Source organism: Alexandromys fortis, unplaced genomic scaffold (genome assembly GCF_014885135.2).
Source record: "Alexandromys fortis isolate MF-2015 unplaced genomic scaffold, M_Fortis_MF-2015_v1.1 scaffold_6, whole genome shotgun sequence".
NCBI lineage: Eukaryota > Metazoa > Chordata > Mammalia > Rodentia > Cricetidae > Alexandromys > Alexandromys fortis.
The window spans coordinates 10,033,689-10,061,048 of NW_026067902.1; the positions used below are offsets into that span (position 1 = coordinate 10,033,689).

The 27,360-nt window shown below is 44.1% G+C and overlaps 2 protein-coding genes across 4 annotated transcripts in view; both read left to right on the top strand.

The window, feature by feature from the left end:
* Il1a (interleukin 1 alpha) lies at positions 1–13,148 on the top strand. Of its 2 annotated transcripts, none has more exons than XM_050134278.1 (7): positions 1–71; positions 703–757; positions 1,780–1,828; positions 3,016–3,244; positions 5,157–5,330; positions 6,906–7,024; positions 11,398–13,148. In XM_050134278.1, exons 2-7 carry the CDS (start codon positions 711–713, stop codon positions 11,551–11,553), a joined length of 774 nt encoding a protein of 257 aa, XP_049990235.1. In that variant the 5' UTR covers positions 1–71; positions 703–710; the 3' UTR covers positions 11,554–13,148. The 2 variants fall into 2 exon arrangements, with proteins under 2 accessions (XP_049990235.1, XP_049990233.1); XM_050134276.1 differs by lacking the exon at positions 11,398–13,148 and adding an exon at positions 9,040–10,364 and having other exon boundaries at positions 3–71.
* The window catches only part of Ckap2l (cytoskeleton associated protein 2 like), a 24,037-nt gene continuing 9,647 nt past the window's right edge, over positions 12,971–27,360 (top strand). The window contains exons 1-5 of one of the 2 annotated variants that reach the window (XR_007590412.1): positions 12,971–13,148; positions 13,847–13,913; positions 16,243–16,294; positions 19,916–21,150; positions 24,023–24,239. Coding sequence is in view for 1 of the 2 variants with exons in the window: in XM_050134275.1 (XP_049990232.1) it covers positions 13,112–13,148; positions 13,847–13,913; positions 16,243–16,294; positions 19,916–21,150; positions 24,023–24,239 (1,608 nt within the window). In the remaining variant the exon portion in view is untranslated. The remainder of the gene's footprint in view (positions 13,149–13,846; positions 13,914–16,242; positions 16,295–19,915; positions 21,151–24,022; positions 24,240–27,360) is intronic. The other variant, XM_050134275.1, reaches the window with a different exon arrangement.

Sequence of the window (27,360 nt, forward strand, 5' to 3'; positions counted from 1 at the left end):
GCCTGACTCAGACACAAGTCTCCAGGGCACAGAAGGAGTCACCTCACTGGCGCTCGCTCGTGTAGACCAAGGTATTGTCCTTATCGCATCTGAGGCTGTGGGAATTGTCTTTTGTTTGCTCCTTGACTGTCTTCTCTCTAGGTACCTTCTGTAAGGCTATGGAATGTTCTCTTTCCTTCTCTCGTTGTTCCTGATTTGATGTGTGAGCTGGGATCACAGACTGAGAGAAGAATTCTCTTTCTCGTGATAATAAGGAACCGAGGGAGCAGCTGAACAGGATTTCTTGTCCTGGAGATAGGATATCTCTAGTGACAAAAATGAGGGAGATCTGCACGTTCCCAGGCTGTCAGGCTGTTTCTCCCTGGCCTCTGCTTAAGGCAGAGACCTCACTCGGGTGGTTTTCATTCTTCTCCTTTTCCTGGCCACCTTACACGGAATGCCTACTAGTGTGACGGGATGGGCTGGACACAAACAATGCCAGGAGAGAGAAAACATTCTAAAGCGAATGCCCAAGGTGGTAGAGGGGACCAGAGCATACACAGATAATGGAAGGAAGTGTGAAGCAGAATAGAGGAAAGGCTGGGCCACGTGAAAAGTCAGCCACTCACTGGGGTTTCTCAAGAAGCTCAAAGCAGGGTCACCACCCTTACGAGCACGGGGTTCAGAGGTGGGGAGCTGACAGCCACTGGTGTTCTCTTGCAGAAGTCAAGATGGCCAAAGTTCCTGATTTGTTTGAAGACCTGAAGAACTGTTATAGGTAAGAAACACATCCTACTTTTTGTGATTCAATGAACCCAACTAGGAGTTAAAGCAGCCAGCCAGGGGCCATGTTGTCAGGCCAGACTAGAGAAGACCTAAAAAGATGACACATCCAACATGCTAAACTGGTATTTCATTGAGAGAAATAGAAATTACAGAAGAATATTTTTGTTGCACACTGACTCCAGTGTAATTTTATACTGGCATCAGCCTAGGCACTCTAAAGAGTTGACGTGCCCTGCTTCAGCAGCAGGTTTTCACGAACTGTTTGAGAGAGAATTCATTCTCGGGAGACCCTGATCCCAGTCAGGAGGAAGAAACGGCTCTTGGGCATGTGAACTCACACCCACAGTCAAGCTTCAACTTGATAGAGAAGAGAAGTGAGCAGAGTTGAAATTCCAGAACATTCTTAACTAATGTGATATTCTTGTTGTTTTCTATTAATGTTAGTGATAATGAAAATATTGAATAATGAAAAAATTAAAATATTGCTTGGCTCCTGTCCAATACGAATCTGCTTTAGCGAGTATGATGTGTGTCTGTGGTGCTTCTTAAGTTTCTCTTCTCTTCTAAGGAGTTTCAGCCAATTAAGGCTCTTTGATTTATTAGTCATGCCTGATTTTTTTACAGATAAAGCACAAAGCTGTTTTAATAATTTCTAATTCCAAATTAGTGACAAATGAATTACTATGTGTGTAGACATGAATATGTAGAAGTCTTTAGCTTTTCAAAGATAAGAGTAATGGTGGGTGTGGGTGTGTTCATGTGACCAGGTTACTGTAGAGCCAATTCTCATCCTGACTGGGATCAGATTCTGCTAAAAATGGAGTAACTCCTAAACATCCACTAAGACCCATTGCTGTGTTAGAGCACTCGAACTCAACAGTGCCTGTGTCTAAATCAGTATTCAGGAATGTTGCCGGTATTACCTAAAGTTAATGTGGCCATTGAAATACGTATACCTACCAACCATAGTAAAATGATGAACAAAAATACAGTCTCGTTATATGTTTTTGACAGTGAAAATGAAGAATACAATTCTGCCATTGACCACCTCTCTCTGAATCAGGTAAGTCCATGATTATCATTCTTATAGAGTTGGATTTTCTCTTTTTCTCTTTACACACTAGCCCCTCTACCAGAAAAGCACAGTGAGGGGTTTGTTTCAACCTCACTAGAGTCTAAAATACATTTATTTTTTTTATTCATGAGACCACTTACCTCTCTAACCTGGTAGCTAACTGGCGTTCCTCATGTTCATTGACTCTTCCATGACAGAGAAGAGCTACCTGAAGCCCTTGTTTCTGGGCCAGGTTCCTTCAAAATGTTAATTTTGTCATCCTTAGCCAGTTGCTTCAGTCCACCTCACCTGGAATCTTGCTGACACCATTCTCTGACACTAACGCCAGAGGTCAGAGATAGCCCGATAGCCCACAGGGGTGAGGTGGAGGAAGCTAGCGAAAAGGAAGGGAAAACGTTGCACATCCTCAGTGAGTTATTTTGTGTAGCGGGTTTAAAAGCTCCTTCCAGAAGAACAGCTGTGCCGAAGGCATCCATGGGGACTGGATTACAAGCCCTCCCCCCTCCAGGGAGATCACCTTCTGCAGATGTTCACGTCCCTTATAATAAGTGGCCTTCTATTTGTATAAAATATGCATGCATTCTCAAATGACTTTAAATCGTATGTCGGTGACTTAGCCACACCTGCCACAATGCAAATGCTGTAAGAATAATTCTAAGTTATACTTGTCAACCAGTGACTACATTATTCAGGAAGTAATAATAAAAGGATTCACATATTCAGTACAGATGTCATTTATTTTTTTAAAAAAAATATTTTGAATCTTCAAGTTGGTTGAATTTGATCAGGCAATACAGGGGGCCAGAATATTTTGAGCACTCTCAAGTAGATGTCAGATCTCTTGATGGAAGGATCTCACTTACCAGGATCATGTGTTGACCTATGTCATCAAAATGTTTTAGTTTTGAGCATGAAATTGGGTGAAAAGACCTCCCCCACCCCAAATCATATGACTTCAGGGGAATCCAAAAAAGGAGAAAAGAAGGAAGGGAGCGGGAGGGAAGGAGGGGCAGTGGAGGATGAGGGGAGAGTGGGGGATGAAGCACAGGTTGGTTCCCCACAGCCAGAGTGGAAATCCCCCTCACTAAGTCTGTAGGATACGGTACAGACCCTACTAAAGAGTCTCCTCATGAGGTCGTAGGTCAGCTCTGAGGTGCCACTTCCTTTCCTCACAGAAATCCTTCTATGAGGCAAGCTATGGCTCGCTTCATGAGAAATGCACGGACAAATTTGTGTCTCTGAGAGCCTCTGAAACCTCAAAGATGTCCAACTTCACCTTCGAGGAGAGCCTGGTGATGGTGGCAGCGACATCAGACCAAGGGAAGGTTCTGAAGAAGAGGCGGCTGGGTTTCGATCAGGTCTTTGCTGAAGATGACCTGGAGGCCATGACCCATAATTTAGAAGGTAAGGGATAAAACATAACAAAAATCCAATTTTTTTTTATTTTTTGGCAAATGGCGACAATGGAGTAGAAAGAAAAATAAAACCTGGAACCAAAATAACAGGAAAGCAACCAGACATTGGCTTGATAACTATAATAAAGAAAACCTAAATGCGGCTCTTCTCCAAGGGGGAGAGTTCAAAGACAGCCTGAGTCTAGAACACTTGCTCAAGGGCTCCTTTCTGGGCTGCGTTGTGAAGGTCAAGTAGAGACCTTTGGTTGGAGAGAAAGCAGTCCAAGTCCATTAGCTCATGACCTCTACCAGTGCCACCTCCTTAGTCACGTTCCTCAATCTCTCTGGCCTCCAGTTCCCCATTCTGTGAATAGAGATGACCAAGTCTTACACCTCACTGGGTTCCTGTAAAGATTAAATAAGCCAGTACCTCAAAACAATGTAGACTAGAACGCCTAATGTGACATCATCACCCAAGTAATGTCAGCCATTGTTATTATTACTCCGATTGCCTTTGTTAATGTTGCACCACTACTAATTCTACTAATTTATTGATGACCACGCCCTTTGTAGGCTGCAAAACAACCTTCCCTCTCCTTTTCTATAAGAGGAAATGAGGCTCAGTCTCCACGTGGGAAACCCTCACGGCTAATTCCGTCCGTCCGACCTGACTATGAGAACCCTGGGTTTTTCTTTCGTGTCTTTGTTGTTCATTCCTCCACAGGAAATACAAATCAAGTATTCATTTTAATATAAAACCTAGACAACAAATACTTCTCCACCTAGAAAAAAATTTTAAATAAAACGAGGCATAAGAACAAACATTGACAGTCACTCCATTTTGTCACCCAGGTTTTAACCCTACCAACACCATGGCATGTCTCCTTAAAGCCTTTGGTGCATGCAGATGCACAACGAGGGCAAACATGTCCATCATCATCCCTGGAATACACACGATCTCATATCCAGCTTTTCTTATTTGATATATTATAGACATTCTACAGACAAATTTTTCAACACTCAAGTGACAATAAACATCTATGTCAATTTCTGTCCCCATTCATTTCCTTAGAACAGCATCCTAGAAGTGAAATTAGTCAGAACCTGAAGATTAATGAAGCTACTCATACACACACATTCCAGGAAAATGGTAGACTTGAACCTTTGGCACATATATATGTAACATATCACTGTGGTATACCATCTTTTTTTTTTTTTTTTTTTTTTTTTTTTTTTTTTTTTTTTTTTTTTTTTTTTNAAGACAGGGTTTCTCTGTGGCTTTGGAGCCTGTCCTGGAACTAGCACTTGTAGACCAGGCTGGTCTCAAACTCACAGAGATCTGCCTGCCTCTGCCTCCCGAGTGCTGGGATTAAAGGCGTGCGCCACCACCGCCCAGCCTGTGGTATACCATCTTAACACATTTACTCTCAGCTTTCATTCATCAGAAAAATATAGATTGGGAATACCTGTAGTCTTCCTTGTCACTTGGAAACCTGCTAACAGGGCCAGGCATGGTGGCTGTTTATTAATTAATTAATCCCAGTGGATGGCAGAGGCGGGAGAATCTCTGTGAGTTCGAGACTATTCTTGTCTGTAGAGTGAATTCCAAGCCAACCAGGGTTCCATAATGACAGAAAGAAAAGTACAAAAATGTAAAAATTTCTCAAGAACTCTTTTAAAAAGTAAAATAAAAGTATTACCTTATAAATTGGTTTACAAAAAAACAAAATTAAGAAATAACCATAAGAAAAACCTTAGCTGGAATCAAGCCTTCTGCTGATTGATTTCAAGTCTGGCTGTTCCACATGGCTTGGCTACCCTTACAGTCTCTCTCACAGCTACATCTGACGCTTGTGTTAGCACGTGTACAACATCTATACTTGTCACTAGGCCGTAACCTGAACTTGTGATACTGATTCTAGAGACCATCCAATCGGATTCAGCACCTCACGTCTTCCAGAATAATGTGATATACAGACGGCCAAGGCTTGTCAAGTCGAATTTTGTCATGAATGATTCCCTCAATCAAAACATATGCCTGGATGTGGACAAGGTGCATCTCAAAGCTGTCCCACTAACTGACCTGCAATATGAAGGTAAACGGCCACCTTGTCCCTCCTCCCCTCCTTGGCTTTCTTTGTTCCATTCAAACTTTCTGCTTTTAAAGCACAAACGTATCTATCTCCCTGGCTTTGCACGATTCTTCTAGAACAGAAGGAAGCACCCCACCCCCACCAAGAATCCCTGGAAAGGACAGCCTAGCATCCAGATCTATGCCACCAGAGCGCAGCTTCCTGCCTGAGCTCACTACAGGGCACGGAGAGCTTTCTGACTTACCGTCTCTTTGGTGCTCATAGACATTCTCAACACAACCTCCCTATTCTGATTTTAAAGAAGAGAAAACTGAGCATCACAAACATTTAATGACTTGCCCAGCGGCTAACGAGGCGCAGTCAGGCACTATCTGCTAGAAAGCTGGGGACCATGCTTACAACGAGCGTGCAGTTAGGAAGAGCTTGCTAATCGGATGGGAAAGCCAAACAGCTCCTAGCAGCAGTGGGATCTGAAGGACGAAATTCAGTGTCTAAAATTTCTTGTTACGCAGTCCTAGCTTCTATAATCAACCTGCTTTAGACGCAGAATGCGTCATCAATATACAAAATTATTTTTAAATTATTTTTAAAGAACCCCGGCAGCAACTTTATAGTAAGCAGGCAGGGTTCTTTCAGATTAGAGACACCGTGCACTACAGTTCCATGCTTTCTGCTCTGTGACATTTGCGAATTGCTGTGTCTTCTATTTCCTATTTACCACAGTTTCTCTCACCTATCGACTTAGTCTATGCTCCCCCCCCCCTGCCCCCAAGACACACACACACACACACACACACACACACACACACACACACACACACATGCCTGGTTTTTGGTGCAAGAAACCAAATGCATGGGCTGGAGAGATGGCTCAGTGGTTAAGAGCATTGCCTGCTCTTCCAAAGGTCCTGAGTTCAATTCCCAGCAACCACATGGTGGCTCACAACCATCTGTAATGAGGTCTGGAGCCCTCTTCTGGCCTGCAGGCATACAAGCCGACAGAATACTGTATACTAAATAAATAAATACTTAAAAAAAAAAAAGAAAGAAAAGAAAAGAAACCAAATGCAAGCCAGATGCGCAGGAAGCAAGTGCTCTGTCACTAACCACAGCTCCTGCCCCTATGGTTCCTATTTATATTTCTAGTAGTACTAAAAGAGCCAGTCATTTTACTGTGTGGGACGTCTGGGGGGGGGGGGCGGGTCTTAGATTGCTCCATTTTAAGCCATTAGGAACTCATAAACCAACAAATGTTGAGGTCTTATTCCACTATTGTAACTGTAAGAGATTCAGCAAGAATTTGGTCCTTAAGCATTCTACTCAAATAGAAAGCCTTAGAAGCATTATTTACAGCAGAGACGTTGTAAAGGACACAACAATGTATAAAATTCCACTCCCGACCTCCACAAATAAATATGGTATATTCAGTTATACCAGAGTTGGGGGTCTATTTTTACACACACACACACACACACACACACACACACACACACACACACACACACCTATATAAACACCTCTTTTATATTAAAAAAGAAGTAGTTGAATTTACTTTCTTTCTGGCTTTTTCTTTGACAGTAAAATTTGACATGTATGCCTACACATTGGACGACTCTAAATATCCTGTTACTCTGAAACTCTCAAACACCCAGCTGTTTGTGAGCGCCCAAGGTGAAGACGAGCCTGTGCTGCTGAAGGTCAGTTGACGCCCATCTCAGTCTTGCCCTCTGTACCTCCGAGTTCTGTAAATGATCCCAGTAGGCAGATGTCCCCCTAGGGTGGCCACAGTCTCCCTCCTGCCGCAGGAGGTGAGACCACTCGCTCACCTTTCACTCCCTGACTGTATTCGCCTCCCACCCCAGAGCATCCGTTTGTTCTGTTGATCTTTGCTGACATCTTCCCTCTGTTTTGCGTAGTACTGGCCGGCCTAAAGAAACTCAAATGAGCCCACTGAGACCAGAGAGAATTAACCACTTGTAAACACACATGAAACCAAAAGCTAAGAGCCACAACACTCAAACCTTAGCTTTCGCACTCCACTGGTCCATTGGTGATACTTTTGTCTCTCATTCCATCCCCATGTTCTCTATAGCCATCTCCCTCAAACACACACATACACACACTCACACACACACACTCACACTCACTCACACACTCTCTCTCTCTCTCTCACACACACACACATAAGCATTAGACATTTTTACCATGGAGAAGAATGTGACTCTCATTCAGTAAATGTATAATCCAATGCCTCCAATTTCCCTAAAATGCATGTAGGCACCCGTATTTCTCCGTCTGAATCAAATAAAATGAAAATGTCATCTACTAAGTAGGGCAGTAGCTTCATTCATGACTTCATTCAACAAGCCATTATTTACCAAGAGCCTTCTCTTTTCCAAGTACAGCATTAAAAGCTATGGAGTATGGCAAGTCAAGATCCCTAACTTTAAGGGACATAGTACTCTAGTAAACAGACAATAGACAAGTCAAAAAGACAACAACAAAAACGGAAAATATTGGACAGAAAATGCACAAGGTCCTAAGAGAGAAAAATGGTGGAGTGTTATTTAGAGGGAGGGACAAAAGCAGAGCTCCCTGGCAAGACTGGCTAACAAGAGGTACAGGTGGGCCATCCCACACCCATTAGGATCTGCATTCGCTGGCACTTCCTGAACCCACAAACCAGCCGCAAGGATCAGTGGAGTGCTCTTGGCCCCAGCCATTTGAGACACAATTGAAAGCCACAAGGGTTCCAGACCATGCAGGGTGCTGGTATCAGTTACATTTCTTAAATGGACAGTAGTCTGGAAGGAAAGCACTAGAGAAGCAGAGAACTCAGCTGGGAGGCTATAGGTGAAGTGTGGCAGAAGGATAAGGGGAACATGTAGAAGGGAACAGACCTTGTCTAGTCATCCAGAGGCAGAACAACCCAAGGAGAAGGTAAAGCATGGGGATGAACAGGTCTGGGCAGTACTGTTCTTGCTGATTTGAAACCCCAAGGAAGCTGATCGGGTTATTTACTTGTAGCTTAAAATGAGTTCCAAAAAGGAGTCTTACCTAACACATAATTTGAAATGCATTTTTCCATGAAGGTTATTGTTAGGATTTGTTCACACTCAAAGGAAGAGGACAGTCTAAAAAGGTTGTGTTCAAAGCAGCCAGCAGCTAAATCGATCAGGGAAGCATTGTGGGGTTTCAGTTAATTATTTTTGTATGTATGGATATGGCTAACTTTTTTGACTGAAATGTAGAGATAAATATTATCTCAGTGATCTACTGTTTCCAGAAATGTGTAATTTGTACACTCGGCGGGGGGGGGGTCAGAATGCTTAGAGGTCTTCAAATTATCAGTGTTCAGATTTGGTGAGAGGACCCGGTGCCAGCATTAAAGACAGAATACACACATGCAGTGTTTCATCCCACTTGTCTGGATACAGGGAGATGCTGGCATCATTGACAGTCTTCATGATTCATTTAGATTTCTCTCCAATTAACTAAGGAAATCAAGTTATGATTAGTCTGGACCATACACCAAATAGGCATGCTTGATAAATGTTTGTTGAGTGAACAAATGAAGGAGCCTGGATCATATCTGAGTCAGGCTTCTGGAGTGCTGTTTGTCACGAAGGCCAGACACCAGAGGTGACGACGCTCCAGTTTTTTTCCCAACACCTTCTACTGCACCAACGGATCTCCATTTTGCTTATCACAGGAACTGCCTGAAACACCGAAAGTCATCACAGGGAGTGATGTCAACCTCGTTTTCTTCTGGGAACCCATCAACACTAAGAACTACTTCACATCAGCTGCCTACCCAGGGCTGTTTATCGCCACCAAAGAACAGAGCCGGGTGCACCTGGCGAAGGGGCTGCCCTCTATGACAGACTTCCAGATCTCGTAAGAGCAGCCTTATTTCTGGAGTCTACTGACCTGGGAAGTGCCAACAGCGTATGTACCGTGTACAGGAAGGCCCTTCACCCTGAGTCACTCGCCCAGCACGTGCTGAGCCTTTGTAATTCGAAATGAATGTTTATCCTCTTTGTGAGAGAAGAGCAGAGCCTACTGGAACCAACCCCGACACACAATGGCATTTGTTATTTAAAGAGCACCCTGTACTTAGTACAGTACTAATCACTTTAATTATTATTCTTCATGGCGTTCTCAGGAGGAACAGAGCTGGTGTGAGCAAAAGAACTCTACCCATCTGAGAGATGAGCTAACTACAAGCGTACTGGAAAGTACTCGGTAGCAGTCGGGATGAGAACCCACAGCCCCGTGCTGTCAATCAGACCGTGTACTTCTGCTTCCAAACTGCTGCTTGAGTAGGGTGAAGTTAGAAGAACTCAGCTCTAAACCTAACTCTATCGTTTTCAAAAGGAAAGGGACAATAGCTGCATCTTTCCTACCTCAGTGGGTTTTATTCCAACGAGAGCATTTGAATGAAATCCTCCTGGAACACGCCTCAAGAAGACAGAACGTTGAATGTTATTTTTAAGTTATTTTATATATGTATTTATAAATATATTTATGATAATTATATTATTTATGGCACACCCTTGAGTCCTCTGAGCTTGACCAGGATCCTCAGCAGTAGGGTGTTCTAGGTGGAGTCAGTCAGATGTGGCTACTCCAGAGCACCATGCTGTAGATGCTAGGCTTTCTCCACAGCCAGGAAATTCGCTCTACATTCTCATACTTGAGAGCCCTGTAATTATGACCACAAATCTGTATCGTTTACTTAGGTCATTTAAGGTGATTATTGGGCCAGTCTTTCCCCCTTTTGTCCCTAAAGTTGTCTGGGTATTCTTATATCATTCAACCTGACCTGTAATTAAATCCAGCAATCCAAGGATGGGAAGATCTGAGCCGTGACAACCACATCACTGCTACTGGAAGTTTGCTTTCTAGGATGCAATCAGTGTTTCCCCTGGGTTCCAACTTTGTTGTCAAACCACAGTTTGCCTCATGACTGTCAACAATAATAATCACTGCATTGTTGCTGATCCTAATTCAATAAAACGAGTTTGAACTAATATATATTTATTTGTTATCTTTTTTCTTGGGTTTTGCAATGGGATGGTTGTTTGTTGTCAGGCTTTCTTTGCACCACCAGCTCCCAAATAATGACATGAAACTTCTTATTAATTATGAAAGCTAGGCCTTAACTTAGGCCTTTTCCCAGCTCGCTCTTACAACTTAAATTAACCTGTTTATATTCATCTACTTTCTGCCACATGGCTCATTACCCTCCTCCATGCTTTATATCCAGCTTCCCCAGGTCTCACTGATGAATTCTGCCCCTTTTCTTCCCAGAGTTCCTTTCTCTTCCTAGAAGTCCCGCCTACCCTCTCCTGCCTAGTTATTGGCTCATCAACTCTTTATTAGACCAATCAAAAGACACCTTGGCAGAGACACATCTTCACAGTATACAAAGATTGTCCCACAACAGCTGTTTTGCTTTTTTTTTTGTTTTTTAATATTGTGAAGGTTTGTTTATTTGTCGTCTTCATTACTTCACTGTTAGGAACAACTGGTTAGACGTTCAGATAACTCACCACAGTTAGTGCCACTTTACAAAACCAGGTTCCCACACAGCTCTAAAGGAGATGTCTCCCTCAAATCCCTCCCCTCAGAGTTCAGTGAACCCCACAGAAGTGGAGGCAGGAGGACACAGGGGTATTGAGGACATCAGGAGAACAAGGCTCTCTAAAACAACTGAGCAAAGCTAATAATTCACAGAGACTGAAGAAGTCGTCACAGGGCCGCCATGGGTCTGAACCAGGTCCTCGGCATACATACTATAGCTTCCAGCTTAGTATTTTTATGGGACTCCTGCGTATGCGAAAGAGTAGGTCTCTGATTCTTGTGCCTTCTCTTCGGTCTCTTTTATCTTTCTGTTATCTTGGCTTGTCCAACTTTGTTATGATGAATTTTCTTCTGTCTTAACTTTTATGTCTCGTTGCTATCTCAAAAAATACCTTTAAAAAAAACAGATTTCATAGTTGTTCTTTCTTTCTTTTTTTTTTGTTAGCTGCCAGTATTCAGATAACATTGAAAATTATATCCCCAGGCTCAGTTGGTGAATACAATACATATTCAGTGCGTGCGCATGCTGATGTCCACACAAACTCAGACAAGTACCATCAAAAACACGTGGCTGTTTTTCAGCAGACTGGGAGCTGCTTTCCTGTGGTCTAGAGAAGAAGAAACTCGGAATAAGAAATAATGGACTGTATCAAAAAAAAAAGAAAAAGCTTTGAAAATTCACAAAGATTCTAACAGCTGGCATGTGCAGTAACTCTTACCCATATTCTTCTATGTAGCCCCAGTAAGACTCATCGGCCCACCAAGCTGGACTCTGGTGGTAGCCTCCTTTTGGCCTGTCTTGGAATTCCCTGTCAAAGTGAGTAGACGTGCGTGTTGTGTCTCCCCAGGAAATGTTTAGTCACACAAGGGGATATCAGACTGTCAGACCCCATGGGGCTGCAGTTACAGGCAGCTTTTAGTTGCCTAAAGTGAGTGCTGGGAACCAGCTGTGGTGGCCTGAAAAAGCAGTACGTGCTCTTAACCCTGAGCGGCTTGTCATCGTATTAAAAACAACACAAGCAACAACACCCTTTTGTGATCTTGGATCTTATTGCCCTTCAAGCACTCATCTAATTAATTATGCTTATGGTAATGGTGGTGCTTTCTTTCTTCCTTCCACTCTCTTTTCTTTTCTCCATGGTTCTTTTTTCTTTCTGGTGGCTGCTTTTTTTTTTTTTTTAGTGGACTTTGGTAGCATTTTAACTTTACCTAGTTGATGTTATTTTGTTTAAATGATCTATTATGTTTTTGTATTTTACTTCCATTCTTAGGGTTATCTAAATTTGGGATTTAAATTTTCTCACTAGTGTGAAATCTTCTTTGTTCTTTTTGTTTAAGCTCGTCTAACCTCTTGCTCTTCCAACCCTTTATTACATTTTTCTCCACGCCTCACCATCTTCTTCCTCTCTTTTCCTTAACCTCTGAGTGTGTTTCTTGAGAACACTTTCAGAAACAATTTGATCATGGCCTAGTCAGTGGAGCGATCCTTTAATGATCTTGTAATGTGATGGCATTGTTGGGAACTAGTGAAAGGTAGGAGGTGGGGGCCTAGTAGAATGTGCTAGATCCTTAGAGGACTAGCTCACTTGCCCTGGCCTCTTCCTGTACGCAAGTAGGTAAAGAAAGCCTCCGTTACACGTGCCCTCTGCCAGGATGCTCTGCCCAAGTGAAGAAGAGACCAAGTAATCCTGGCTTGACCTCTGAAACCATATGCCAGTATAAGTTAAGTCTGTTAACTTGTTTCATTCAGGTATTTGGCCACAGAATGAAAACAGTAACTACTACGGACCACTTTCACTTGGCATGCTATTATTTGCAGCCAAAGCCAGACTGATACAGAGCATTGTTTTTCCCGGTTTGTCTAACCGCCACAACTGTCTTTATCTGGCTACAAAAAAGCACTACGCCTTTGGGCGCCGGCCTGTCAACTCGAGCCTCATCCACCGGCGCCCACGGCAGAGCCACAGCCGCGGAAGTGACCCGGACACCGGCCGGCCCCGCCCCGCACGATCCTCCAATCGCAGCGCCTCGAGGAGGCCCCGGGGCCAACCGCCAGGCGCCCGTTTCCTGTTATCCCGCCCTCTCTGGTTGGCGAATTTCAAAGTCGCGGAGCCAATGAGAGCGTCCGGACGCGCGCCGGGGTTCTCTGTCCAGAACAGGGCGCGCCCTTTGAAGAAAGAAACTGTCGCGGGAGAGTCATGGTGGGACCGGGCCCTGCTGCCAGCGCAGCCGCGGGTAAGTGTGGTCGCCAGCCTCCCGCAGAAGCTGCCAGGCCGCCCCCTGCCTGCTTCAGCCTACCCCAGGCTCAGATAGGTTCAGGTCGCTGGACCCGGGTCACCCAGCAAGGAGTGACGCGCCCCGCGGCGGCGTGTGGACACCCAGGCATTGCTGGTGATGGCCGGAACTTTGACAGGAGTCAGGAGGCCGATTCTGCCTCAGTCCGACTCCCTGCACCTCTGCAGACCGACTGCTAAAATGTGGGCTGAGGCTTAGGGATGTTGTGAACCCTGATCTCTGTGACCCCACCCCCATGGCACCTTCAAGGTGCGTGCGCTGTCCGCTCTCCTGAGCTCATTTGCTGTTTTGTACACCGGCCTAGGCGCTGCTTACTCAAGGGTTTAAAAATCTTGCTTTCAAATCCTGGCTTTACTGCCTATTAGTGGGTAAATTTAAGCACGTCATTTACCCTCTCAAATAGCAAAATACCTCTTTGGATTATTGTGTTACTGTAAACAGTTTAGTAAAGAGCTTGGCATCAAGCTGCTGCCGTTGGTGCTGGTGTTGGTATTAATTTGACAGCAAGCATAAAAGGACCAGCGACTTTCGCAGAGCCCCAGTAGCTCCAGGAAAGTACCGTACTTTAGGAATATAAAGGGACTGGTTAAAATCTCACGTTAAGTTTCTGTTGTTCGTTTTATGTCCACGTTTTGCAGAAGAAAGATGGAGAAAGCTCCAAGAGTACCTGGCAGCCAAGGGAAAGCTGAAGGATCCTAACACCAAGTGAGTTTACCGCCCTAATCGTTTTTGTTTTGTTGCTCCGGTTGCTAATAGCAATAAACGGTCCCAGCCTTTTTTGTTTCCGGTCTGTTTGACCTGCATGGTGATCCTGTAATAACATATTTCAGTCCAGGCATGATTTTAAAGAGAAATAAAAAAAACCTGGGCAGTGTCTTGTCGGCAGAGATTTAAGCATTATTTTTTTTCCTAATGCCAAAGGAAGAAAGGATCTACAGTATTACCTACCTCACTGGAAGTTTTTCTGGTTCCTTCTTTTTTTTTTTTTTTTTTTTTCTGGGAAAACTGGTTCCCAGCAAAGCAGTTTTTGATCCAGGTGCAAACTGGTTGCAGTGTTTGCTTACTAAAGCAGGGGCACTGGTTATAGCCGGTCCACAGGAGCAGTGCACCAACATCCTCCAGCTTGGTGATGTCCTTTGATACTCTCCTGGTATATACTTGAGGTGGACAGAACAAAACCCCTTTATCCTTTTCTCTTGCTGGCACCTTGCCATCTTTGTCCTGTTATTTCTCTCTCTTGCTTAGTGTATTTTCCTCCATTTGGCTGACGTGTGTGTGTCTGTGTCGTGCACCCCAGAGGGGAATGTTGGGTGTCTGCCCTATCGCACTTCCCCTATTCCCTTAAGACAGGATCTCCCACTGTCTGAAGCGCACTGTTTAAGTTAAGCAGGCCAGCACTCATTTCCACCCCCTAGTGCCTAGGATCATCATGCCCAATTTTTATGTGGCTGCAGGATATATGAACTAAGGTTCCCATGAGCCAGGAGATCTGAACTAAGGTCCCCATGAGCGCCGCAAGTACCCCTGAGCCACCTTCTTAGCTCGGTGATTTTACTTTGGGTTTTTTCCTCACCTCTACTTTTTTGATTAAATGAACTCAAATCATTTTCTCAGAAAATATTCATTTGGCACCTATAATGTCTCTCTTCCCTCCCTCCGTCTCTTCTCCCCCTTGCTCCTCTTTCTCCTCCCCTCTCCTGTGAATGGAACCCAGACTGGTCACATGCTGTACACCAAGCACTGTAGCACTGACATACATTCCCTAGGCCTGTCAATCACTGTTGATGCAGGAAGATGCGGAACTCACTAAGGCAGAGACGCCCCTGCCTTCCTTGACTTACCCTGGTCAGTCTCTATTATCTTGAGGTTTGGTCTGTGGAGATTGGGTCCTTCTCAGTTCTGCTCTGTCGTTGTTTCACTAGCTAGACTTTAGCTTCATGTCACATCCTCACAGGTTCCAGAATCCACAAATGTTCTGGTCCCGTCCATGAAATGCTGTAGTGTTTACATGTGACCCATGCAAGTCCTTTTTTAGACTTGAAATCATCCGCAAATTACTTATGGTTCCCAGTACAATGGAAATGCCAAGGAAATAGTTTGATTTTGTGAATATACGGAGGGAAAGTCTACATGTTCGGTATAAATGCAGTTTTGTTTTTCATATTTTTTTTAATCAAAGATTAGTTAAAATCCTAAATGTGAAACCCATGATCTGGAAACTTGGTTATATACAAACCCCTCTTCCCTTCTGAAACACTAAAAATATATAGAACAAGGAAGTTTCTTAACAAGGCAGTTAATCATCTTTTCTCTCATGTCTGGCCCTCGATATTCAAGAACTGTTGCTCAAATAAGACTATAACAATGAAGAGACCACATATATTTCATTAATATTATTAGAATGCTACATTTGTACATAGGATATCCTGAAAGAAAAAAATCACAAAAGGAATTGTTAAGAGCATCTGTGGTCTTTGGTGAGTGGAATACAGGGCTAAGGAAGGGAGAGTAAGGTTACTTCTTAATTGTAGGCGGATCTTCTTTCTATGTGTTGCTTTCATTGGTTAATAAAGAAACTGCTTGGCCTAATAGGTCAGAACATAGGTGGGTGGAGTAGACAGAACAGAATGCTGGGAAGAGGGGAAGTGAGTCAGATGCCATAGCTCTCCTCTCCAAGATGGATGCAGGTTAGAATCTTCCCAGTAAGCCACTACCTTGTGGTGCTACACACATTAATAGAAATGGGTTAATCAAGATGTGAGAGTTAGCCAGTAAGAGGCTAAAACTAATGGGCTAAGCAGTGTTTAAATGAATATGGTTTCTGTGTTATTTTGGGGGTAAGCTAGCTGGGATCCGGATGGAAACGCAGCCCGCTGCTCTTTCTACACTTATTAAATAATGATTTTTATTTGTTTTACCCTATACAGAAATTCTATTGGTTTACAATTCTAATCATAATGTTTAAATCACTATTCTTTCCTAACTTTCCTGATTCTTCTGTGCCAAGCATTAATTTTATTTTCGTCTTTTATAGGCCTTATCTAAAAGCCAAGAACATCTGCCCCAAACCACCATCTTCTAAATATGTAAGTAAACAGCCCTATGAGAGATCGCTTGTGTAATTTGACCTTGAACCCAGAACTTTTTAGGATAAAATAAAGTATTGAACTAAGATGCCTAAATCAAAATACCTTGTAAAACTAAGGACATAGGACAACATGACCACTGCAACTCCTATTGGGGTGGCTCACATTTCCAGAGGTTCAGTCTGTTATCATCACGGTGTGACATGATGACACACCGGCAGACGTGGTGCTGGAGGAGCAGGCAACAGGAAGTGGTCTGAGACACTGGGCATGGCTTGAGCATATATGAGCCCTTAAAGCCAACTTCCACAGTGACACACTATCTCTAACAAGACCATGCATACTCCAACAAAGCCACACCTCCTAATAGTGCCAATCTCTTTGGGGGCCATTTTCTTTCTAAACACCACACTGTCCTAGAAAAAAACAGATATGACTGTTAATGTTACTATTGTTCCCATTTATATGTGAGAGATGGGATTCAAAGAGATTACATCCTTGCCCTAATTATACAATCAGTAAGAGTCAAATCCTGTTTCACTCTGGTAATAAATTATATTGACTACATGGGCTACTTTAAGAATATACTGAGTTTTTAGAAATTATTCTGGAAGCATGTAAAACCACTGATAAGGTGTGTATTAATGTCTTTTCAGGCCCTATCATGACCCCTGTTTCAATATATCATATTTTTATGTGTTTATGTCTTTTCTACTAAGGTCTCAGAATCAAGTGTAGCCCATCTTTACACCTCCAGGAGTCTAGCACAGGGCCTTTTCTGCTCTCTTGATTCATGCCTTCCTTACATCTTCTGAATTTTCTCCCTTCCATTTCAGATGCCCAGACTGAGTGAAAGTAAATTTAAAGCAATTATTTCTTCTTGTACATCGATTGTTTTGTTTTTCAACGTAATCTGTCAGTTCTCAGATGGTTTAAAGGAATCAAGAGTCAGAAACGGAAGTTCTAAGCCTAACCCAGCTTCCAGCTGCCTCCCTGTGCCTAGCCTTAGACAGCTCACTTTCTCTGCCAGATGACGGAGTTGAATTTATCTCTAAAATCTCTCTCGGTTCTAATGACCTAGTCTAAGTATGGCTTTGCTCTCTTCCTGGAGGGCTTGAGAACTGAATGACCAGTTCTACTACTTGTAAAACTTTAGTCATGTCAGGCCAATCTAAAGTCAAGATCTGAAAAATGTCCAAAAGAAACATTTGCTAATCACGTATCTTATGGGGATCTAGTATCCAGGATATATGACTCTTACAGTTCAGTTAAAAGACAAATGACTCAGTTTTGAAATGAGCAGGGTCTGAGTAGACATTTCTCAAAGATGTTAAAGATTAGAGAAAATGTTCAGTATTGTTAATCGTCAGGTAAATGCAAACCAAGATGACAATGAGGGGCAGGCCTGCTAGGACCGACTGATAATCCCAAATACCAGGAGGTTGAAAGCAGGAAGATTGAAAATTCAAGACCAGGCTGAGCAATTTAGTAAGACCTTGTCTCAAAATTAAAAGTAAAAATAAGTTTGGGACTATAGATCAGTAGAAAAATGCTTGCCTGGCATGCTTCAGACTCTAGGTTCAATCCCCGGTAAAACATGCATGCGCACACACCCCAAAAACAACAATAACAAAATAAAAACAACGAGACGCTGCATCATACTTACTAGAATATCTACATTCAAAAGGACAAACAGTACTGGGGAGGAAGTGGGAACACTGGAACCTTCGTACATCATAGATACGAACGTAACCTGGTTTAGCTACTTTGGAGAAAACTTTTACAGTTTCTTAAAAAGTAAGCATAGATTTACCTAATTATTCTGAAATTCTTTAGGTTTATACCCCTAAAATTGAAAATGTATGCTCACATAAAAACTGTACACAAATATTCATAGTAACATTATTTATAAACTCATAAATGGGGAAGCAACCCAAACGTTCATAAACTAATGAATGACTTGTGTATAGCCATACAAGGTAATATTATTCAACCCTAAACAAGTAATGGAGGACGTATTTGGAAACAAGGTTTAGGAGAACCACCTATACTTCATGCTCATTTTTTCTAAGAACATAAAACTTCTCTAAAAAGAAGCTTTTTATATCTTTTTACTGGACTGGAGATATTGCTCGGGTGGTGAATTGCGTGCTTCACATCCATGAAGTTCATAAGCTAGGTGTGATGGCATACTGTGTAACCCTAGCACTCTGGAGGAGGTGGGAGGATTACTACTGTAAGGTCCCCCTTACTGCATATCAAGCTCAAAGGTAGCTAGGCTACATGAGACTCTTGTAGAACAAAAGTAGTAAAATGCTGATACGTGCTACAACATGGGTGAAATCTTGAAAATGTGTGAGGAGGGAAACGAAGAAAGCCAGATACATCCACACAACACACATGCACAAAACATTCAATAATCCGACTATTTAAGGGCTCCATCTGCATAGGAATGGGGAAAGTGGCTTGCAGTGCTGAGAGCCATGGAGACGGAGATGGAGAATGACCAATGGCAAACCTTTCTGGGTGATGAAAATGTTCTGGCATTCTGTTGGGATCAGTGTACAACCTTGTAAACATTCTAAAACCGCTGAATTGGAGGCTTTAAAATACTAACTTTTGTGGCATGTTAAATTAAATCTCAATTTTATTAAATGTATAAGAAATCCATATAAACACATTTGGACACTGGGGCTTTTTTTTTTCATTTTTGTTTATTTATTTTACAACCCGACCTCTGTTTTGCCTCTCTCCTCTTCTCCCAGTTCTTCCTCCCCACTCCACCCCCTCTGTGCCCACCCCACCCCCCAATCCACTCCTCCATTTCTGTTCAGGAAAAGGCAGGTCTCTCATGGATATCAACAATACATGGCTTATCAAGTTGCAGTGAGACTAAGCACCTGCATTGTATTAAGGCTGGATGGGGCAACCCAGTATGAGGAGTAGGGTCCCAAAAGCCAGTAGAAGAGTCAGAGACAGCCCCTGTTCCCACTTTTAGGAGTCCCACAAGAGGACCAAGCTACACAACTACCACATATATACAGAGGGCCTAGGTCAGTCCATGCAGACTCCCTGGTTGTCAGACTAGTCTCTGAGTCCTTATGAGCCCAGGTTACTTGATCCTGTGCGTTTTCTCGTGGTTTTGTTGTTGTTGTTGTTGTTTTTTAATTTACTGAACCTATCTAGTTCTGTCAAGTTTAAAAGACTCTGCGCTTACTTCTAATAGAAACTCTAATTACAAAATCACCAATATGTAAAAGTGATCCTTAATATTCCTTCATATTCATCTTTCTTAAATAACTTTCTGAAATTGTTTTCTACCATGCACTTGAAGTTATTTTCATCATTTTAAAAAGTGACCTGTTAGCCAGGCCTGGTTGTGCATGCCTTTAATCCCAGCACTTGGGAGGCAGAGCCAAGCGGATCTCTGTGAGTTCTAGGTCAGCCTGGGCTACAAAGTGAGTTCCAGGACAGCCAGAACTGTTACACAGAGAAACCCTATCTCGAAAATAATAATAATAATAATAATAATAAGAAGAAGAAGAAGAAGAAGAAGAAGAAGAAGAAGAAGTAAGCTTTGTTATGAGTTTTTAAATGTATTTTTTTTCTTTATGTTTTCAGACTCCTGGACCCAAAAAAGATGTTTCCAGCCATGCTGTTTTACCTGTCAGAACTACAAAACCCATCAACATCAAACTCCAGACTAAACCAGCCAGTATCACAGGGTCCCAGAAGCCAGAGTTGGAGCCACGAAAACTTGCAGACAAAGGGCTCACTTCAAGATGTTTTTCTTCTAACTCAGACTACAAACAGTCCAGCAAGAGTCAGCCGCAGCACAGGGCTACGTCATCCACTACAGGACTACCAAGCAAACCCAGGCAATCCCCTGGGACCCAGGATTTGGAACCCAAAAAGCAGCAGCCAGCACATCAAGGAACTGCTGATTGCACCAATCCTGCAGCTAGGACCAACATCAAAAACCAGTCTTTGAAGGGCTTTCAAGATGAGATGAACAAAGAGAACTTGCTAGAACCTGGGAAGCCAGATCCCGACTTATGCCCCAGAAGTAAGCCAAACACTGGCTCCTATAATCAATCCCGGAAAAGCCTGGCTCCTAAACAGATCTTGAATAAAAGTTCGGTTAACCATACCATTCTGAAAGACAGAGCTAACAAACAGGTTGTTAGAAACACACAAGTCAGAGCTCACCCAGTGAAGTCGCAGCACCTCTCTACAGATACAGATTCCGCACGACCTACAGAAAAAGCCCCACGGACAGTTCCCCCTCGATTCATTACAGCCCATAATAAGACTCAGACGGCAAAGAAACCCGTGGTCAAGGACACACAGGACGTAAAGGTTAGCAGGATTAAATGTGGAAGACCGCATGAAACTACGGTACAGCCACACCCTGCTACCGAACGGAAAGTAAAGCATACTAAACCTGGTTCCCACCCCAGCTTGCTTCAGGGAGGACAGAACAACAGACAGCCTCCCATCAAGCAGGATCAAAAAGCTGCGCAGCCTTGTCTTGGACCCCGGACATCATGCATTCTGCAGAAGTCAAGAGCCATAAGCCAGAGGCCTAATTTGACAGCTGGCAACTTTAATTCGGTCACTCTAAGCACCCCTAGCATAGGAGCAAATAAAACCCATAACCACAAATGCAATAGCATCTTTCAACAAAAAGCACAGACTCTGGACTTCAAGCTCAAAAAGGTTCTTCCCCAGAGCCAGTTTCTGAGCAAGACTGCTCCCAAAACTCAAGCTGGTATGTCAGCCGCAAGTAGGAGAGGAGCCCCGAGCGCCAGCCACATTCGTCCGCGTGTCAAAGAGACGCAAGGGGAGGACCGGAGGTACTTTGCGTTAACTCCGAGATACTGCAATTTAAGATTATTAGGCAAACTGATAATGATTGGGGTTAGGACTGTGGCTTAGTGATAAAGCACTTGCCTAAATTCAACCCCCAGGACCACCAACAGACACATTTTTATACGTGCATATACACTTGGTTGAGCAGTAGCTCCTAAGTGGTGTCTAGCTAGAGCCTGAAAGCTAGGAAGCTATAATAAATATCAACACTTAACAAAACTAGGTGGCCCACAAGTGTTCTATAACTCATTCTCTATGTTGTCTGTAAGTTGTTTTGTTAAGATGGAAGGGGAACAGATCAGATGAGAGGATGTAGGAGGTGCTGATACAGATTAGTCACCCCAGAAGGTTCCTGCAACGGATCAGGACAGGCTGGAAGTAGCCAGAGTAGTAAGTACTCAAAGCTGGGAAGGAAGCAATCAGTGATGAAGTTCGGCGGTTAGCAGAGGAGTGCGAAGCTTCTATGAGCATGAGTGGGCCAGGCTGGGGAAGGTAAATGGAACCGGAAGGGGAGCCCTGGTCAGAGGCATAAGCAAGTGTTAGAAATCGGGTTCCCAGGGTTGCTGGGACTCAGTGTCGTACATGGTACTGGAGGTGAGCCAAAGGATTTTGTCCTCTTTCTGCCCAAGACCAGTCACACTCCAGCGTGCAAATGAGCCTCCTTAGGGTGCACTTGTGTATACGTGGGTGGACTAGAACCTAGACTCCCGACAAGGGTGAAAGAGACGTGTAAAATTAGATGGGGGAGTCGGAGGAGGATTTGGTCTCAGAACAGAGCCTTCTGCCCTCTTACAAAGACATAACTTCATGTTTGGTGGTGTGGTTGAGAGGGCAGGGCCAGGGCAGCTGATTGAATAGAAGTTGGGGGAAGTGCGTCCATCAGTGCTGTCTCAGGTGAGACCTGAGAGTGATGAGTGACAGGTTGGTGTCACTCGTTTGCCGTATTGACAGTGCATGGCACATTGAAAGTGGTTACAAAAGGCATAGAGTCTGTGGAAACAGGTCCCTCCTCTCGTGATGTGTGTGTCCCCCATCGCTGGCATTGTGCCAGGCTCAGATGGAGAAGGAAGATCGCCACTGCCTCCACCCTTAGAGAGCTTATAGTTTGGAGTATATCCGGGAAGCTTAGAGAAGTTAATCGTGGCATTGAAGGAGTGCGGGAAATTTTCCTCACTGTGATTAGAAGGAGACCGTGGAGATAGGGAGGATGCTAGGGACGGAGGAAACAATTCTGTGCCTGCCTCAGCTTTGTTAGTGTGGAACAGTCCTGACTGCACTAAGCACTGTGCAGACTGTAAGAGCGCTTATCTTCTAGATAGAATCAGAGGAAAATGACAGTGACTTTGATTTATTTATAATTATTGAATTCTGTAAAGGGTGAAACTATAAAGACCAAAAGCAGATCAGTGATTCTCAGGGACTGGAGACTTGAGGTAAGCTTGGCTCTCTGAATTATATCTTGATTATAAGTACAGTCGAGTGGTCTTGTGTATTCGTACCCACAAAATCACACTCTTGAAAACGGTGAGTTTTACTGTACTGTCATTGAAAGCTTGTGTGTGCCAGGCACTGTGCTAGGCACCGGACATCCACTTCTGCCTTCATAGAGCTTGTGTCCTAGTGGAGGAGACAGAATAGGAACACGCTGGTTAAATAAGTCAGGAAGACAGGATAATTGCAGATCATTCCTCTTTAAGCAAGGATCATTTGAACAGACGACAGAAGATACAAGACCCTGAGGCAGGCATGAGCCTGGATCAGGAAACTGAGAGGCTGCCAGAGCTGCCAGAGGGTAGCGAGGGAGAAGCTGTGATGTAGAGTTGGAAAGGGTGGCAGGACAGTCGTAGAAAACACGGTGGATTTTATTTCAAGAGCAGTGGGACGCTGAGACAGCCTACTTTATATTGTACTGATGCAGGGGCAGAGAGCAGCATGGTGGTCATGGGGACAGCACCAGTACTAAATCTGTACAGTGATGAGTCAGGCCTAAGAAAAAGCAACTACTCAAAGACGTCTCCTGAGTTTAGGCCTACTGTTCATCAAAATAGGGAAACCAGGAAGGGATTTGGAGGTAACTGTCAAGAGCCTAGTTTGGGCAGCTTTGAGCTGAAATGCCTGCTAGACAATAAAAGATACCAATGAGACAGTGGATTTAACATGGTTGGGGCTCCATGGAGTGATCTGAAATCTGAAATGGGCATTTTCTGATCACTGATACACAGTTGTGACATGACAAAACTAGAGTATCTACATCTAGACACTTGGTATCCACAGCCCTCCAAAATAATAGACTGTTTGCATAGAAGTAGGAGTATGAGGAGAGGCGGACAGCCAGCACTGGGGCTCGGCACTGTCAGACACCAAGAACTTACGGAGAAGAGAACCTAGGGTTATTGATTAATGAAGACGGTCTCATGTGTAGTCAGAACACTAAGGGGCTGGGGTGAAATGGGTTGCTATGAGCACCAAGACCCTGTGGAAGAAAGAGTGCAGGTTTGGTGGGTCACGGTGGCCAGAAGCTTTGGGTGGCAGAAATGGAGTACTGGGGTGTCAAGGGCAGGTGATATCCAAGGAAGCACACGAGGAAATGAAGACTTAGAGGAAAATAATGAAACATAATTAGAATGCAGGTATCCAAAACTGAAGAGCCAGTCGGCCCTCTGCAATCCCAGCAGAACTGTGACGTGGTCAGCCCAGCATGCCCATTGCCCATTGCAGACCGACCTCCATTCTGTCCTCCTGACCTTGTCTACAGTGGAAGGTTTAGTTTATGCCCAGTCTCTGCCTGTCGTCTATTTTAGAAACAGACGAGGAAGGAAAGAGGGAAAGAACTAACCCCCTCTCATCACGTTACAGGAAACAGCTGGAAGAATGGCAGAAATCTAAAGGGAAAACCTATAAACGCCCTCCCATGAAGTTCAAAGCCAAGAGAAAAGTCATAGAGGAAATGAACATCTCATTCTGGAAGAGCATGGAGAGGGAGGCAGAGGAGGAGGAAGAAAAGAAAGCCCAGCTGGAGCTGTCCAGTAAGATTAACAATACTCTGACAGAATGTCTGAGGCTCATTGAAGAGGTGAGTGAGAGGCCGGAGCTGCAGAACTCCGGCCTGCAGTCAGCCCTGGTGCTTAAAGGTTTTCTTACAGAGCGGAGGAATAGCCTGCCCCTCGGCAGAAACCCAGCCGCCCTTCAAATACAGCAGAATAGTGATAGGAGCGGCAGGAATGCTGGGGAAATGCATTTCCGGGGCAGCTCAGAGATGCTAGGAAACACTGAGACCATCTGACTCCCGGGAGAACTCTCCAGGTGGCAAGGTCCAAAGAGTAAACAATATATCAATGGATTGAAATCTAAGTCAACGTACAAGGCTTTTTTTTTTTTTCAAATTGGAATTTCCTAAATAGTTTCGGTTGGGGACTGGTTTAAGTTTTGTTTATTTTTATTTTATGCATGTGGATGCTGTATGTATAGCTGCATCCTGTTCATGCAGTGCCCATGATGCAGAGGGCATCAAATACCCTGGAACTGAAATTACAAATGGTTGCCAGCCACCATCTGGGTGCTGCGAATCAAACCCTGGTCCTCTGGAAGAATAGCTAGAGCTCTTAACCACTGAGCCATCTCTCCAGCGCCCCTAAGTACTTTTGGTGGCTAAAAATGGTATTTGAATTGTGTGGTGGAGTCTACAGATCAGGGTAAAGTGGATGGTAGACAAAGGGTCAAAGACTTGAGCAATTGCCTTAATGAAAATGCATTAATAAAAATTGATCCGCTTAACCCTTGGGCAGCGAGTGAAAAAGTAAAAGTCAGTGTGTTCTGGTCGTGCTGGAGTTGGGGAAGGGCAGGGGACCTTGTTTTAATTCTTCTCAGTGCAGACAACGTTAGCTGTTTCTCCTTTGTGGGATGGAACTGCAGAGCTCTGTATCCGAGTTGCTTTCTTGTTTTCATTTTAAAAATACATGGATACATTCTTTTGTATGGCGGGGAGGCACACTTCTGTGTGCATTTGTGTGAAGGCCAGAGGACAACCCCAGGGTCATCCCTCAGGCACGGTCTTTCTTGTTTTGGGGGTAGGAATTGGTTTGGTTTGGCTTGGTTTGGTTTGCTTTGGGGTTTGTTGTTTGTTGTTTTGAGGGAGGGTCTCACGGGCCCGGGCAAGTCACGTTATCGCACTTCACGTTTTATATGTTTTCCTAGTCTTGATCAAATAAGCCGGGTATTTTCCCTTTCTCTCTACGCTCTGAAAACGGTCTGCACATCTTTTCACATGACTGGCTCGTGTTTCCTGGGCTGAATGGATAGTGACCCTGTGCCCTTTTTTAAAGTCACTTGTTGCAGGAGGATCACAGATTCAAGGCCAGCCTTACAGAAATCCTCACATGTTCTACCCAGAAGTTTCCTGAAGCCTGGCTGGTCCTGCATTTTATAGAAACTTCACGGCATGTGTATGATTGATCTCCTTGACCAGCATTAGGCCGTTAGTAACAGCTTATCCTTCAGTCCCTCTACAGGGGCTGGGGGTAGGACTGAAGCCCCCCCCATTCTGCTTGCCAGTTGTCCTGGGACCGGGTACCATCCCGGGGCTACCTAGGCACTGCCAATCATCAACTAATTCATTAAAGGGCTGTAGGAGCTACATGCCGGAAAACGGAGGAAGACTGCATAGGTGATTCACAGTACCACACCAGAAGAGGCGAACTTGGGAGAAAATAGGACTCCAGCTTCCACTGGGTGTGCCCCCCCAACAAACGCTAGTGTTTTCAGGGCAAGAGGAGTGTCGGAGCCCACTCAGCAGAATTCAGCTGGGGGTTCCCTGGAAGGGGGCACTGAGGCCGAGGAGATGTTAGATTAAGAGAATGAAGACAGAAGCAGGCTAGACCGGGAGGACTGAAGGTCAGTACCAGAGAGCCCCGAGTTTATTCCTCAGGCCGCAGGTCTACTAACTAATCAGAAGGCAGAGCAGAGAGCAGCACATCAGCTAACCACCTCCCTGCACTGTCCTCGGGAGGAGTTCAACAGGTGCATTATCTTACTCCGCTAAGCAGCCTCTAATCTCTAACAAGGAGTGCCTCTGGCGGCGTACACCAGCCCAAATCTTAATTGAAAATGTGCTCTTTCAACTAGGCAAAAATGCTCTTTCCCATGGGCTTAGTCAGAACTTTCTCACAGCCCTCAAGGTTACTGGGAAAAGCAGAGCAGGCAAGCTTGAACTCAAATGACTTCTTTAAGATGGAAACTGAGTCACGAGTGGGCTCCCACAGAGGAGGGAGTCTGTGGGCTTGGGGTTCAACCTTGAGGAACGACCACTACCCCAAGGTGCTCCTACCGCTGAAGAAGCCCAGTAGTATTTTGTGAACGTAAGGGGGTGGGGGGTGGCTAGAACCAGCCTCCTTACCTAGTGGTGAGGTACCATTGCTAGGGTGACAGAGCAGCTGGAAAGACTCCGTCCTTCACTTGGGCAGTCTCCTTCTATTCTTCAGCCAAACAGCTCTACAGGGTTCCAGCCCAGCATCAAGACACTGGACAAAAGTGGGATTTGGGCTGAGTTGAAGTAGTTCACTGAGTAGCTGGCTGGTGCCCCATGTGTTCTCACTGCTTCTGTTTGTTTCTTAACTCTTATATCTTAAATTAATCCATTTCTATTCAACTGTGACCTACCCGTAAGGTTCCAGTGTGTCTTTCTGCTTTGGCAGCTACATAGCGTCTCTCTGACTCTGCCTACTCTCTCTATATATCTCTTCCTGCCTGTCTATATTCTGCCCTGCCATAGGCCAAAGAAGCTTCTCTATTCACCAGTGGTATTCACAGCATACAGAGGGGAATCCCAATATCATCATCTGTGAAATCTTTTTCATCTCCAGGTTTAAGTTCCTGGGCTGGTGGCGTTTAGGGACACATCACAGATGTATACAGACTGAAGACTGCTCTAAACAGCAGGTCCCCCCTTCCACAGTTGGTGATGGCTCATGTATCCGCTTATTCGGGACACTTGACTGTAATTCCATTGGCAGGATCCTCCTGTGTTTGTGTTCATTTTCATGTTTCATTAAAAAAAAAGTTATAAGTTGATGAAACAAAATAACATAGCAGAAGTAAATTCGGACATGTTTGCTAGTGACACTTGCCAACTTTGAGTCAGTGTGCTTAGAAAAGTACCCTTATTTTGCCCTCATGCTGAGTTCATAGTTTGGGGAGAA

Excerpts from the sequence above, each read along its gene's own strand:
- Il1a (XM_050134276.1), top strand. The coding sequence starts at position 711 with ATGGCCAAAGTTCCTGATTTGTTTGAAGACCTGAAGAACTGTTATAG. Across the intron at positions 1,829-3,015 it reads ACCACCTCTCTCTGAATCAG|AAATCCTTCTATGAGGCAAG; the intron begins GTAAGTCCATGA and ends CTTTCCTCACAG. Across the intron at positions 5,331-6,905 it reads AACTGACCTGCAATATGAAG|TAAAATTTGACATGTATGCC; the intron begins GTAAACGGCCAC and ends TTTCTTTGACAG.